Raw genomic sequence first — 14,186 nt, forward strand, 5'->3', positions numbered from 1 at the left:
TATTTTCATAACTTCTGGATTGTATTTTAATTACATTGCATATTTAACTGCATTAAAAGAAAAAAGAATCTGAAGTCATTAACAACTATAACCAACTGGCTAAAGGGAGGACTTTTTTTAGATATAGTATAAAATTCAGATTCTTGATGTTTATTGAAAAAAGTTGTCAGTTAGATGGCATAGGCCTTAGCACTTGGAAAGGCCAATTAGAATAGTCTTTTCCTGTTTCCAGCTTTTAATCTGTTTCACAGCCTGCCTCCAGTTGTCTAAGTATGGAATTAGCTTCTCTTCCAGGTTAGTAATTCTCAACTTAATTATTTTTTGAGCACCTGTTGTGTATTTAGCAGTGTGCTAAAGATACAAATTTGAAAAAATGATGCTGAATAAAAAACATGGTTTTGCTACTTTGACTTTAAATATCTCAGATAGATGAGCTGAGAAGTGCCTTTGGTAGGAAGAGGCCTTCAAGCCACATTTTGATATAGCAGAAATACTGATTCTTACACTTTTCAGCAGCATTTAGAAATCCTGATAGTTTCTGAGATGTTAAAAACTGAACATAGATGGCAGATGAAGATGAGCAATTGCCTTTTCCTAAAATTTCTTCAAAGAGTTGACAAGGGAGTAAAACAGTCAGATAACTTCTGGAATTTGAGTGTAGGAACTTTTAAAATTATTACAAATATAGAGATTAGTAGTGTTACGATAGTCCTCAGGTACAAGAGAGAATTAGATCTACATGAGTCAGGTTAAATGAGATCATCATATGTTTACAAATTTGTTCTCCCAAGAACTGTATGTAGGTGCATCGCTGGTAAGAAAACACAAAGGCCTAAAGCTGTTTGTATGTGTTACACATTTGTGTTTTGCTTCCCAGTATAACAACTGTGAAATAAACTTACAGTAGGAACATAATCGTTCTTACGTCTGTTTAGAAGCTTTAATTACATGGTCTGTTGTGTTCATTGTAAAGTTATCAAAAGTTAAAATATGTTTTTCTGTGTTTTGATGTTTTTCAGTATTCTTCCACAATGCGATACCTTTCGTAGGGTTTGGCTTTTTGGATAATGCAATTATGATTGTTGCAGTAAGTCTTCTTACCACTTCTACTATGAGTTAATAAAGAAATTAGTGTGCTTTGCATTTTCCTAATAATTTATGTATTGTGCCAAGTTAGTTAACAATAAGCAAGTTCAATTTTAAAGCATCATGTATATTAATCATAAAACTTTTGACAAAGCATGTAGGCAAACATTTATGGTTTATATAATTCTCTTCTAATATTTTTATTAAGGAGTAAATGTATGTAAAATGTCTGGCATTCTTTAGTTGTGTTGGTACTTTTCATCACATATAGAGAGTATTTGGTTAATTCCTTGTTGAATTTTCTCATTCTTGACTATCTTAGTAGGTGTTTTGGGCTGTAGTCAAGACTTTAGTCCCAGCGTTTGATCCAAAGATGTCACTTTATAACATCTTCTGCCTTTGTGTTGTGTAGTATTATTTAAAAGTTCCCCTTTGCTGTGACCATTGCAGTCTCAGGAATGCCTGGTTTGTCTTTCATATATTAATGAGATTTCTTTCAGTGGACACCAGTATTTAGTACACTTTCCTAACAAATAAATGATTAAGACGTGAATATGTTAAGCCTTTTCCAGTGTTTACTTACTTTTATTTTGTATAAAGATAACGATTTGCTCATAGTTCAGTTAAAGTAGTTACAACTTTTAGACATACTTCCAGAATGCTTTATGCAGTCAACTTTTTTGGATAGTAACAGTAAATATATTGAAGATTACCTAAATCCTTGGAAGAGGAAAAAGTATAAATTACTTATTTCTTTCTGAGTACCAATTTGAAGTCCTCAGGAGTGGTTTTTAGTTAGACTCATTTGAAAGAAAAGTGCTCTGAGTTATAACACTGGGAATTTATTGTCAGCTTCACAGCATCTAACTTTGAGAATTTTCTATTAAATATTATTCGGGAAACTGCTCAAAAAGATGGTGGGAGAGAGGAGAAGGGTCGAGTTGGTGGGAAGGGAGGGGAGATGGAAGAGTTTATTTTTGGTGTTTTAGAATTCACCTGCACTGTGAATGAACATAAATAGATTTAGTAATTTACATAATTGTTTTGTAGACTACAGGTGTTGCTTTGAGTAAAAATCCATTCATTTGGGATGCTGTGGCTGCTATGGGGTCTAGCCTTGAGTCCAAATTAAGGACCCAGTCTCCAGAGGGTCCAGCTGTCCTCTGGTTTAAGAGAGGTGCAGGGGTCACAGCAGCATGGTGTCAGCTGCAGTCACAGTGACTCTTGGCTTGTGCATAGCTTGGGGTCATAGGACCTCTGCAGAGTTTTTGGTAGCATGCTGTGGCAAGACCAGATTTCCAAAGGTTGACAAACATTAAGTGAATTTGCCTAAAATGTAATTCTAGAATACTCATTATTTTTAGGATTATTTCTCCAGTATTCGTATATCAATGTATATACGAATGTCAGATAGGTTTTAATTATTTAGAACCACACTGTTCTTCTCAGGCTACTAACATTGAATTGTCTAAATTACTATTAATGCAAAGCATATCTACTTGTAATAAAAGCTCCTTTCTGATGAGCTGATAAGCTGTAGTTCGTTGTGCACCCGTGAGCAGGTTACCTGATGAAGAACATCTCTGTGCTAAATACTTCAGTTTTCCATCATTTTAGTGCCCGAGCCACCATTTTAATACATTTCCTTTATTGGGAACAGCTTAAAGATTCAGGTGCTGAAATACTGTCCTTTGCTAAGGGCAATTGTGGAGATGATACATTTTGAATAAAAGGGTGTGTGTAGGGAAAGTTTGAAGGAAGAGAGGAGCATGGAAGCTAGTAGATTGTTATATTTCTAATCAGATCCTGTGCAGTATCTTATTAAAAGCTAGAGTCTGTGTAGATGGAGCTACTGATGGTTCTAGACCATCAATATTGGAGACTCCAGTCACTTCAGTATTATCTGTTATGTTGTGTTTGTCAGGCCTGTGCCTTATTCCTAGTGTATCAGAGTAGGGGTTTTTTGTTTTTTTTTTTTTTTGTTTTTGTTTTGTGTGTGTGTATGTGTGTGTGTGTGTGTGTGTGTGTTTTCCCCCCAAACCTGAGATTCTTAACTCCAGGTTACCAGTAACTTGTTTACACTGAAACCACCTTCAAGACAGCAAGAAATCAAGTAATCCAATTAAAAAATGGAGTACAGAGCTAAAGAGAGAATTCTCAATAGAGGAATATCGAATGGCAGAGAAACACTTAAAGAAATGCGCAACCTCATTAGCTATCAGGGAAATGCAAATCAAAACGACCCTAAGATTTCACCTTACACCCATCAGAATGGCTAAGATCAAAAACTCAAGAGACAACACATGCTGAAGTGGTTGTGGAGAAAGGGGAACCCTCCTCCACTGCTGGTGGGAATGTACTTGTACAACCACTCTGGAAAGCAATCTGGTGCTTTCTCAGACAACTAGGAATAGCGCTTCCTCAAGATCCAGCTATACCACTCCTAGGCATATACCCAAAAGAGTCTCAAGTACACAATAAGGACATTTGCTCAACCATGTTTGTAGCAGCCTTATTTGAAATAGCCAGAAGCTGGAAACAGCTCACATGCCCCTCAGTGGAGGAATGGATGCACAAATTGTGGTATATCTACACAATGGAATATTACTCAGCAATAAAAAACAAGGAAATCATGAAATTTGTAGGTAAATGGTGGGATCTGGAAAGGATCATCCTGAGTGAGCTATCCCAGAAGCAGAAAGATGCACATGGTATATACTCACTCATATAGACATATAACATAGGATAAACCTACTAAAATCTGTACACCTAAAGAAACTAGTCAAGAGGGAGGACTCTGGCTAAAATGCTCAATTCCTATCCAGAAAGGAAAAGAGGCTGGACATCAGAAGAAGGAGAAAAGAGGGAACAAGTCAGGAGCCTGACACAGAGGACCTCTGAAAGGCTCTGCCCTGCAGACTATCAATGCAGATGCTGAGACTTATGGGCAACCTTTGGGCAGAGTGCAGGGAATCTTATGAAAGAAGTGGGAAACAGTAAGATCTGGAGAGGACAGGAACTCCACAAGGAGAGCAACAGAACCAAAAAAATCTGAGCACAGGGGTCTTTCCTGAGACTGATACTTCAACCAAGGACTATGCATGGAGATAACCTAAGACCCCTGCAGAGATGTAGCCCATGGCAGTTCACTATCCAAGTGGGTTCCATTGTAATAGGAACAGGGACTGTTTCTGATATGAACTGATTGGCCTGCTCTTTAATTACCTCCCCCTGAGGGGGAAGCAGCCTTACCAGGCCACAGAAGAAGACAGTGCAGCCACTCCTGATGAGACTTAATTGACTAGGATCAGAAGGAAGGAAAAGAAGACCTCCTCTATCAGTGGACTTGGGAAGGGGCATGCATGCAGAGGGTGGAGGAAGGGAGGGATTGGGATGGGAGGAGGGAGGGAACCACAGGGGTAATACAAAGTGAATAAAGTGTAATTAATAAACAATTTAAAAAAAAAAGAACATAGCCCCAGTTTTTACTGAAGTATTTTAAATGAACTGACTTCAACGAAGAGCAATGATTCTTAACAAAAATACCAGCTCTATAATTGAAGGCTATTTCAGAGAGGATGACATTTTCCAATGAGGCATTTTAGAGATTAAAATAGATAAGTAATACAATGGTAGAATCTCTGAAAGGAAAACGAGTAATCATTACTGTCCTAGCAACGTGGTGCATTTTTTTTTTCTGTTTGTTTTGTTTATTTTTACTCCTTAACCACGCTTTAAAGCACAGATATCTTTTTGCATTGTGGAATGGATGTGAGCTTTTTCAGAGAGGGTGGGGTCAGAGTGTTCTGCCCTGTCCTGGTATAAACGTTCTGTCCTGCCTGTTAGATGTACCTTTCTGGCTTTGTAGTCATGAGAACACATTTCTATATAGTCAATTATGTAGTAGACCGTTACTATTGGCTGCTAAAAATACTCAGCCTCAGGTTACATAGCTTATTATAACTTTATATTACTGGATTGCTTTTTATAATCCAGTTATTTTAGTCATTTTGGGAATTTATTCGTTCTACAATTCAATTAGGATAGAATTTTATACAATAGATTAATTGTAAGTGTAGTTAGGGCAGTGAAGTTTAACTTCGACAACTGATGTAGATGTATTTGTATTTGTGATTTCCATCTCATCTGTTAAAACAAAAGTTTCTAGAATACAGGACAAAATAGAGAAGTAGGGAATTGTTCCCCAAGCATCTTGGAGTTTATATGAAGCTTTTTATGCTCTTAGCAGGACCTTCAAGCACCTCAAATTTCACCAAGTGATAAAGCACACTTGTTTCTTACTTTGTGTGTGGGGAGTGATGGGGCTCAAGTCTGGGACTTCAAGCATGTTAGCAGATACTCTAGCCACAAAGCTTTGTCTTCAGTTCACACAAATAGCTTTCAAATGCATATTTTGCAAAAAGGTTCTGGGCCATTGATGATTCATTCCTGTTAAAGGTGCTGTCATATTTATTATTATCTGTGCACAGCTCTGCTGTAGTGGTGCTCTGCCATCTTTGCATTTATATGAGCTATCTTTGTCATCTTTCTCTCTGTATTTTTTTTTTTTAATTTTCCTCAGAAATCTATTTTAGGTGCCTTTAGAACTTTATAATTTTATGTGTCTGGGAGCATGGTGCATCAGGCTGTTTGCTCATACTCAACAAGGATTATATCTTCAAGGGTAGAACTGAAAGCAGAGGGGCAAGAGAATTGAGGAAAGTATCATCCAGTTTTACACTCTGTACTCACTGATGAGTACTGACTTTATGTAGCACATTAGCCCTTTTTTCTTAGTATTTAATTTTTAAAAAAATGTTTAATACAAAAAAAAACAAAATAAAAATAAATAAAAAATTAATAAAAAATAAAAAAAATGTTTAATACCAGTCTTCTAGGGAGCTCTTGAAAAGTAACCTTCATCAAGGATTGGAACTGAGTTAGCAAAATAGACCCAGCGCCCCATCTGTTTGACAGCCCAGGGGCGTCACTGAATCCCTGTCCCCTCAGTGCCACGTCCATAGAGTGTGTGGGAAACATGAGCTCCTCTTCTTTCCCCAAAGTGTAAATGTGGGAACCTGTGACTCCCAGTAAGTGAGTCCGGTAGGAACATAGTGGGTCCTCATTCTTCCTGCATTGTTGACTGTTCATGTTCTTCCCACTTAAACACATGAATCCCACCAGTCAATGGTTAAGGAACCAAAGGTGTCGAGGAAAATCTTTCTAATGGCGGTTTTCCTAGAAACGTATTTAGTCTTTCAAATCTTTTGATAGAGTAAGCAACAGTACAAGATGTTCCTCGGAACTTAGCATCCATGCACCAATCTTTCTGTTTAAAGAGCTTTAAAACATATTTCTGGGAGATAGAGAAGCAGAATTAAGAATTTAGAAATTAGATTTTTAATGATGAATTGATCACTACATGTGTTGCTATTTATTTTTAGGAAAGTTCAATTTTAATGGATAAAATGTGATTGGTTATTTCTTCATGTGTGTGTGTGTGTATATATATATATATATATGAATTAAATGTGCACATTTATGGATATTTTTATGTGTAATTGTATTGCAACAGCATGTTGATTTGACTACATAGTCTGTTTTTATTAGCATGCTAAAATTCTTTTATAGTCATGTCAGCTTTAATTTTTTTCCTGATCATTTTTCAGGGAACCCAAATCGAATTGTCTATTGGAATTATTTTGGGAATTTCGACAATGGCAGGTATTTAATTAGCAAATGTCAAAATTCTCTTGTCTGCATATTATTTTAAAATGTCAGTAAGTTAGGCCTAGAAGATGATAATTTATTTTAAATGAATTTGTTCATTGAGATGTTTGTTTGTTTAGATATCTTTAATGCTAATCTTCTGGTTCCTAGTTTTCTGTATATGACAATATTTCCCCCCTGAGAAATTGTAAGTAATTTATGTTAGTGGTTAATAGTATTCCATTAAATTTCTATGTTATGGCAAGTTTTTCTCATAATTCAATGTTACATTCATGTTCATTGTAAATTTTTTACCCTTTGTCACTATTTAATTATTTATTTTCAAGTTGAGTAGAAAAAAATGCAAACTTTTGACACTCTTAAAACTATCCCAGAGTGGCTCTGAACATAGTTGTTACAGTAGAGAACCAGGCTGACCCTGGCAGACCAGAGCTCAGTGCCTCGCATGATATAATACTGTGACCTTCGCTGGCTTTATTTTGATAATTCACTGTATATTTTTCAAATTTCCAGCTGCTGCTTTGGGAAATCTTGTTTCAGATTTAGCTGGACTTGGGTAGGTTCATTTATGATTGATTTCTGTAGGTACTTACTCATGTATTCTTGTCTTTAGTCTTCTGTAATTAATAAGCCTTTAAAAAGGACACTTATTTTCCTTTGGGTTCTGAAACTAAGTGTTTAATATTTCTAAATCAGTAGTACTAAATATTTGTTTGACATTAAATGTTATTGTTGGGGGTAATGTGTCAATAAAACTGAATAGTGGTTCCAATAATGGAACCATGTCACTATGTTATATGTACTATGTTATTTTCTAAAATGATTACAATATAAGCAAAATAGAATTCTTTACTGAAGATGTGTTTCGTGAACATTTACGATGGGAACAGAGAATTAAATGTAAACCTCTGTCATTTTTCCACTTCCTTTTGCTTGCAAAAAGCCCTAAGATAAAGAGATATGGCCCAAATTTAAGGATGCTGACCTGCAAAGGAAATAATGTCCACGTCTCTCTCTCTTTTATCTCTGGTGTTACACGAGTGAACATAGAGTTTTGTGCAGACTAAGGATGTACCCTACCTCTGTGAGACCTTCTCCCTTCCCCCCAGTCTACAAGCCATATGTTTACTTGGCCATTTTTACTTCTTTCATATGGCAGGAATGATAACACAAATGAATGGCTGCTTCGAAAAGCCAGCTTCTAGCCTTCTTCCAGGTGGCAGATGGCCTGGGCTGTTTCCTGGGCTTGGAAAAGCTGGGAAGTTGGCATTAAATATTTGGACAAACGTCTCTCTCTCTCTCATCTTGTTATTGACATTATCTTTCTTTTTTGGCTACTCAAGTGGCTACTTTGAGATTTGGATCCAGTTGGAGTCTATTTTTGCTCGCAGTTTAGGCAGAGGCAGTTTTGTAAGTGATCTGATCCTCAGTATTGGACATCTGCACTTGAGTTTTGGGCCAAAGCTATGCTTTAGAGCCATGATAGGAATTTTATATTCCCAAAATTCTTGATATACATCTTTAGTATGGCTTCTTTGACATTTTATTTCCCCCATTTCCAAACTTCGTGTTGACAGTATTGTAGCTTCTATTTAGCTTTCTGATGCATTAGTAGAGCCAGCTGATAGATTTTAAAGCCACTTAGGTTTAGATTGAGGTCTGAAAATTTTTATAAAAAGCTTTTACATTTGCGAACTGTTTACTTCCTTCTATTTTCACAATTCCTCACAAATGTCACATTATATGTGTTCTTAGATGCACACTTTTAAAACACTTTATATCTGAAGCCAGAGTGTGTATTATGATTGTCAGTATGCATAACTGACAAGCTCTTTTCTTTCTGACAGTACTTAGAACAAGATTATATCCAGTAATGTAGAATTGATAACATCCCCAGTTAGGGTAAAAGTTCTAGGCTGCCATTCTTTTTTGCATTGGTTTGATGAATTTTAAAAACTGTTACTTTCTGATCATGGTTATCAGATTAAATCATATGTGTAAATACTTTGAGTTTGAAGTAAGTGTAGCGATTTAAGAATAATGATAAAGAATTAATGATCTGAGTCACTGTATTAAATGTGAATTCTAAAGTATTTTAAACCAGAGTTATACCTAAAAAAACGGAATTGTAACATTTTTTTCCTCTGTATAGAGTGGTTAACACAGGGACAAAACTGTATTCTCTTTGTAGTGATTGGTTTTTCTTATATGAAGACATTTGCATGTCTATTGAAACTCTTTTGTTCTCTTGTTTCTTTAAAGCCTTGCAGGTTACGTTGAGGCTTTGGCTTCTAGGTTAGGCCTCTCAATTCCTGATCTTACACCAAAGCAAGTTGACATGTGGCAAACGCGTGTTAGCACACATTTGGTAAGTTATGTGGCTTATGGTGGACAGCATGGTAGGAGTTTTGAGATTATAATTGATTTGAGTGGAGTTGCTTGGAAAAAGTGCCCAGGCCTTGGACATTCTCAGAAAAAGAGTTTGTTATCCATTTATATTTATATTTAAACAATCCCTTGATTGTTTGTTTTTTTAAACATTATATAGCTTGGTTAATATTAAGGGCTTGAGCACCTGAAGATTTTGTTATCCTCTGGTCGTTCTGGAATAGATTCCCATTTATACTGTAGCTGTTCATTTTTCGTCATTTCTGAATGTTTCTGTGAACTAATAGGAAAGATGAAGTAGAAATGGATTGAAACATTAATGGAGGCAAAGATCATTCTGCTCTGGCATTTCTATAGAGAGCAAGAAGGAACCGTTGGTCACGTTGGGTGATAGTGAAAGGCATTTGAACAGAATAAGTGGGCAGTAGGGGGTCTTTTAGCTGCGGTCATGTTCCAAGGAGCCAAGTAGAATAATCTCTCTATTGAAATATAAATGAACAAAATATTGAGATCAAAATAAGAATTTAGAACTAACTTTTTTAGTATCTGGACAGAACAAATTTCTCTTTGTTCTATCCCTGAAACTGTAGTGCCTTTAAAATATTTACATAGTGAGACTGACAGATTTAATTATTAATATAAAACAGTGGCTCACCGCCACCGCCACCGCCACCACCACCGCCACCACAGGAAACAACAAAACTCTGTAGTAACAGACTGAGAAAGTGTTGTATACACTATTGTCAAAACTTTAATGTCTACTTCGAAAGTCATTGCAGATACTCCACGATCTAACTGGCTGCTATCCAACAGGAAACATTTCCTTCAGTGCTACAGATGATGTAGCAGCTGTTAATGTCAGATGGGACTGGTTTTGTCTCCGTGTTCCTAACTGGAAGCTCCAGGAGGAGAGGTCGACTATGTGATTAATCCCAGTCTTGCGATAACGCAGCATAGAGTTCAGTAGCAACAGAATCTCAGTAAATGTCTGTATGAGAAGAAGAAAACTTAATTGAGGGGCTGGAGAGGTGGCTCAGATGTTAAGAGAATGTATGCTGGTTTGGAGGACTCACGTTCAGTCCCCAGCACTCGGGGCTCAAAACTGCCCATAATTCCACTTCCAGGGTATTCAGTGTCTTCTTTTGGCCTCTGCTGGCACTTGCACTCCTGTGTGCGTATCCACACAAAAAGAGGCATGCATGCACATAAATAATTAAAAAATAATAAAATAGGTGTTTTTTAAAAAGAAAACGTTTGACAGTCAATAGGAATGCAAAATTTGAAATCACTTATAGAAGTAAAAATTTAAAACCTTTTCACAATGTACAGTGTAGGTGGCAGAAATCTCAATGTGATACATACATGTCATACATGATTACAATTGCCATCTATGCAGTTTATGTGTGTGGACAGTAGGACCATACCCTATGAAGATGCACAAATATTTAGTTTTTAAATTATCAGAAGAACTGTACATAGGAACCTTGAGTGCTGTGTCACAGCTGTGGGGATATAGCTGTGGGCTGCTTTATAGTTAGGGATGCTTTTAGGAGGCCATGGGCCCGTAATTCAGTGGAACTTGAAAGTTTTTATACAGAATGTACGCAGCAGCTTGGAAACACAAGTGCTGTATAACACGTACAGGGTAGAGAGGAAGAGAGCAAAACTGTGTCTACAGTGCTTATATCTGCATATAACTTAGCCTACATGGGATTAAGTGCCGAAGGACTGGATTACAAGGGTACCAAATCCTGGTACATTGAGGATAGCTGGTACATTTCTCCCTCCTGTGTTCCAATCTTCTGACATTAAAAAACATGTATGATTAAAAAAATATGTATTTTCTACCTGAATATTTCTCTGATGACATGTTCATGATGATTTTTCTCCTTTTATTCCTTTGAACTTTAAAACGGCATTTTCTTGAGTGTTTGGTAGCTTATTTAATACTTAGGTTTCTATAATCAACAGGAGTACACTTATAGTGGGAATTTCATAGTGTGTGGCAATTGACTGTTGTCATCAATGTTTAAGCAAGAAAACCTCTTTTAAGGACATGTAACTTTAAGAAATATTCTTTTTTGTTTCCTTAGGGCAAGGCTGTTGGGGTGACTATTGGCTGCATTCTAGGAATGTTCCCTTTGATTTTCTTTGGAGGAGGTGAAGAAGATGAAAAACTGGAAACGACAAATTAATCATCTTAGAATACCTATAAAAAGATGTAAACTAATGTACCTCAGTCATTAAATATGCTGTCACAACATTTAGCAGTGAAGACAGTAACAGTGTATAGATATGGGATCAAATAATTCAGCATGTATTATGGAAACACTAACTTATTGTGGCTTGGTCTTCTTAAGACATCTTTTTAAAGACTATTTAGTATCATTTTATGTAAAGTGTTGAGATGCTTTTCATCAGTGGCAGTCAACATGTATTCTTTCTATGTATCAACATATTATTTAACTTTCAGTCATTGGTACTGTACTGTACTGACTTGGGGTTTGCCTATTTGTTATGTAACATGTACATGCATGGGAATACCTATTTATGTTTTTGTTTTTTTTTTTCCTGATGGTTTTATTCAATGCTAGGGTTTCTCCAAATTATTTAAGATGTTTAGTATCAGTTAAAATTTTAACTCCCTCTCTGGTGGCATCATTTCTGTGCTATTTCACAGCAGACATTTCCAAGCATATAAATTCACTCAGTTTTAAAACTTTCACAGCTATTCAAAGTGAAGCAGTGTTTTAAGCATATCCAATTCATTTTAATTTTGAACCACACTGTCTTAAGAGCCAGCGGTTGATCAGAAAGAGCAATTACCTGGCCTCCCTTTTACACCACCGTACATGCTAACAAGTGTACTTATTTCTCATTGGCTTTTTTCCTCTCATTTCTCAACTTGGAGCAGTCACTCGGGGAGTTCTGATTTGTGAGGAAAAGGCATGCTCTGTTGCTTGCTGTCTCTTGGATGGGATTAAGAGAGTAGGGTGAACTGAGGAATTAGAGATGGATGGCATTAGGCTAAACTTTTTTGTTTTAGAAAAATAGAAAATGGAAACTTTCAAGGAGTTCTATGGAGTGAGTAGCGTTCAGGTGGTATTTGGAAGGTTCATGAAGCATCAGCTCATTACTTTGGAAGAATTTTCCCCCTAAAGTGTTGTTGTCTCATGGAATGGAATGAGTCTAAATATTCCATGTCCAGAATCCTAATGTCATTAGATCTTGCTTTATGAGTTTTTTTTTTTCTGGATGCATTTTTTTTTTTTTTTTTAAGAAATAACATCTATTTTATATTTTGCTCTTCACTATATAGAATCTAGTCAAATATAACATGAGAAGAAATCCCTTCTCCCATTTTTGGACTTTTTTTTTCTTTTGTGGTGATTATAGCATATGGTTGGTTAAAGCTGTTTGTGTCTATGCTTGTATGTCTAACCAAATACAATTATGTAGGAATCCGAGTTTAATTTAAAACCCCTGAAGTTTTTTCCCATATGTTCTACTACACATGCTAAAAAGTTACGTGTAGCAGAATAATTGAACATATGAAAGCGAGAAATTGAAGTTAGAATTTATTAAAATTAAAATTGTTCATGTTTGCTAACTAGATGGAAAAGACAAGCTTCACATGCCTGTTTTAAAATCTCATTCTGGAGTTATTTTGCACATGATTACTTTTTGTGTTCCTTTTAAGGAAGATTTCTTCTTTAGAAGAAAGCATGTCACATCTTGTCCCTTTTTTATTTGGGATGATTTAGTGCTGTCCATTTATCATAGATTTTAAGGAAAACTAGATAGGATAAAAGTAAAAAAAAAAAAATCAAATTCATATACACAAGTAATGTTTTCCTTTGATCAAACTAGCATTACACGACTTGAGATCACAGATTTATCTTTTTTATCTTCATCCAGACGTCACACACGTGGATACCGAGCAGAGGGTTCCAGGTTGATAGGGTTAGAATTCGTCTTCATTTTCTGTGTAAACACGTGTTTGTCTTTACCTTGTATATTGGTGGATTCCCTGATTTTGTTTTTAAGTGTTGTATTGTGGTGCTTAACTTTTCTTCTTATTAAATCTCATCTCCAGAAACTTGTCTTGGAGTTTAGAAAGGACTTTTGACGGTTGATTTTCTTTCTCTTCCTCTTGAAAATACCCAAGTCCTTATTACCAGAATTATGCCAGTTTCATTGAAAATCTTCAGTTATCTGAGCTATCAAAACATGAAAGATGTAGCTTTCACATTGAAAGACGTTCTGATTTTCAGTCAAAAATTTGAATCATGTTTAATCAATAAAATGTTTTTGACTCATTAAGATGCTTAGTTTTCAAAAGCAGACAAACAAAATCAGTCTCCCTGTCCTCAACCAAAGGTATTGTTTTCTCGCTCTTGCTCTGCCCTAACATGATGCTTTGCACAATGTGATTTCTGAAGATGGTTCCCTTTAAATTAGTGACTCCATAAGACCCTTGTTGAGTGTTTTTCACCACGGAGAATCTAATGTCAGCTGGAACTGGACCGCCTGTTTCTCATTGCAGCTGTCTGTGTCAGCGTTAGCGCTACGGCAAACTGTATCATGAGCTGCTGTAGTACTGTTTGTTCAGCGTCCATGTTCATGTATTACAATTTATTAACTGATCGATGCATGTAACCCGGGTGCATTTTGTTGCCTCTGTATGTTAAATAGTGACCAATGTTTTTATGAAAGAATTGAACAAAAGATATCTTTTAAGACATTTGGAATGTGGTTTTGATTTTAAAACTTTTATTCATCTCAGAGGGCCTGGGTTATTCTGTCACGGAAGGAAGCAGGATTAAAAATGCAGCTTTGTGACGACGTGGCAGCGATAGCACAGAGACAGTGCTTGGAGCAGTTTTCCACACAGCCCGCCCCTTTGGAGTTCCCATTGACATTGAACCCTATGGAGGGTGAGAGAGAAACGGTCTCATAAAACAGCTGTGAGTGATCGCCAG

General features: G+C 36.3%; 1 protein-coding gene across 1 annotated transcript in view; it reads left to right on the forward strand.

Annotated features, from left to right (window-relative positions):
- The window catches only part of Tmem65 (transmembrane protein 65), a 42,401-nt gene extending 28,450 nt beyond the window's left edge, over positions 1–13,951 (forward strand). Inside the window, exons 3-7 of the mRNA XM_055626743.1 lie at positions 1,020–1,087; positions 6,756–6,810; positions 7,330–7,372; positions 9,079–9,184; positions 11,298–13,951. Coding sequence (XP_055482718.1) covers positions 1,020–1,087; positions 6,756–6,810; positions 7,330–7,372; positions 9,079–9,184; positions 11,298–11,399 — 374 coding nt within the window. The 3' untranslated portion in view covers positions 11,400–13,951. The remainder of the gene's footprint in view (positions 1–1,019; positions 1,088–6,755; positions 6,811–7,329; positions 7,373–9,078; positions 9,185–11,297) is intronic.
- Positions 13,952–14,186: the final 235 nt, after the last annotated feature.

Source organism: Psammomys obesus, unplaced genomic scaffold (assembly GCF_907164565.1).
Source record: "Psammomys obesus unplaced genomic scaffold, mPsaObe1.curated_primary_1811, whole genome shotgun sequence".
NCBI classification, from domain to species: domain Eukaryota; kingdom Metazoa; phylum Chordata; class Mammalia; order Rodentia; family Muridae; genus Psammomys; species Psammomys obesus.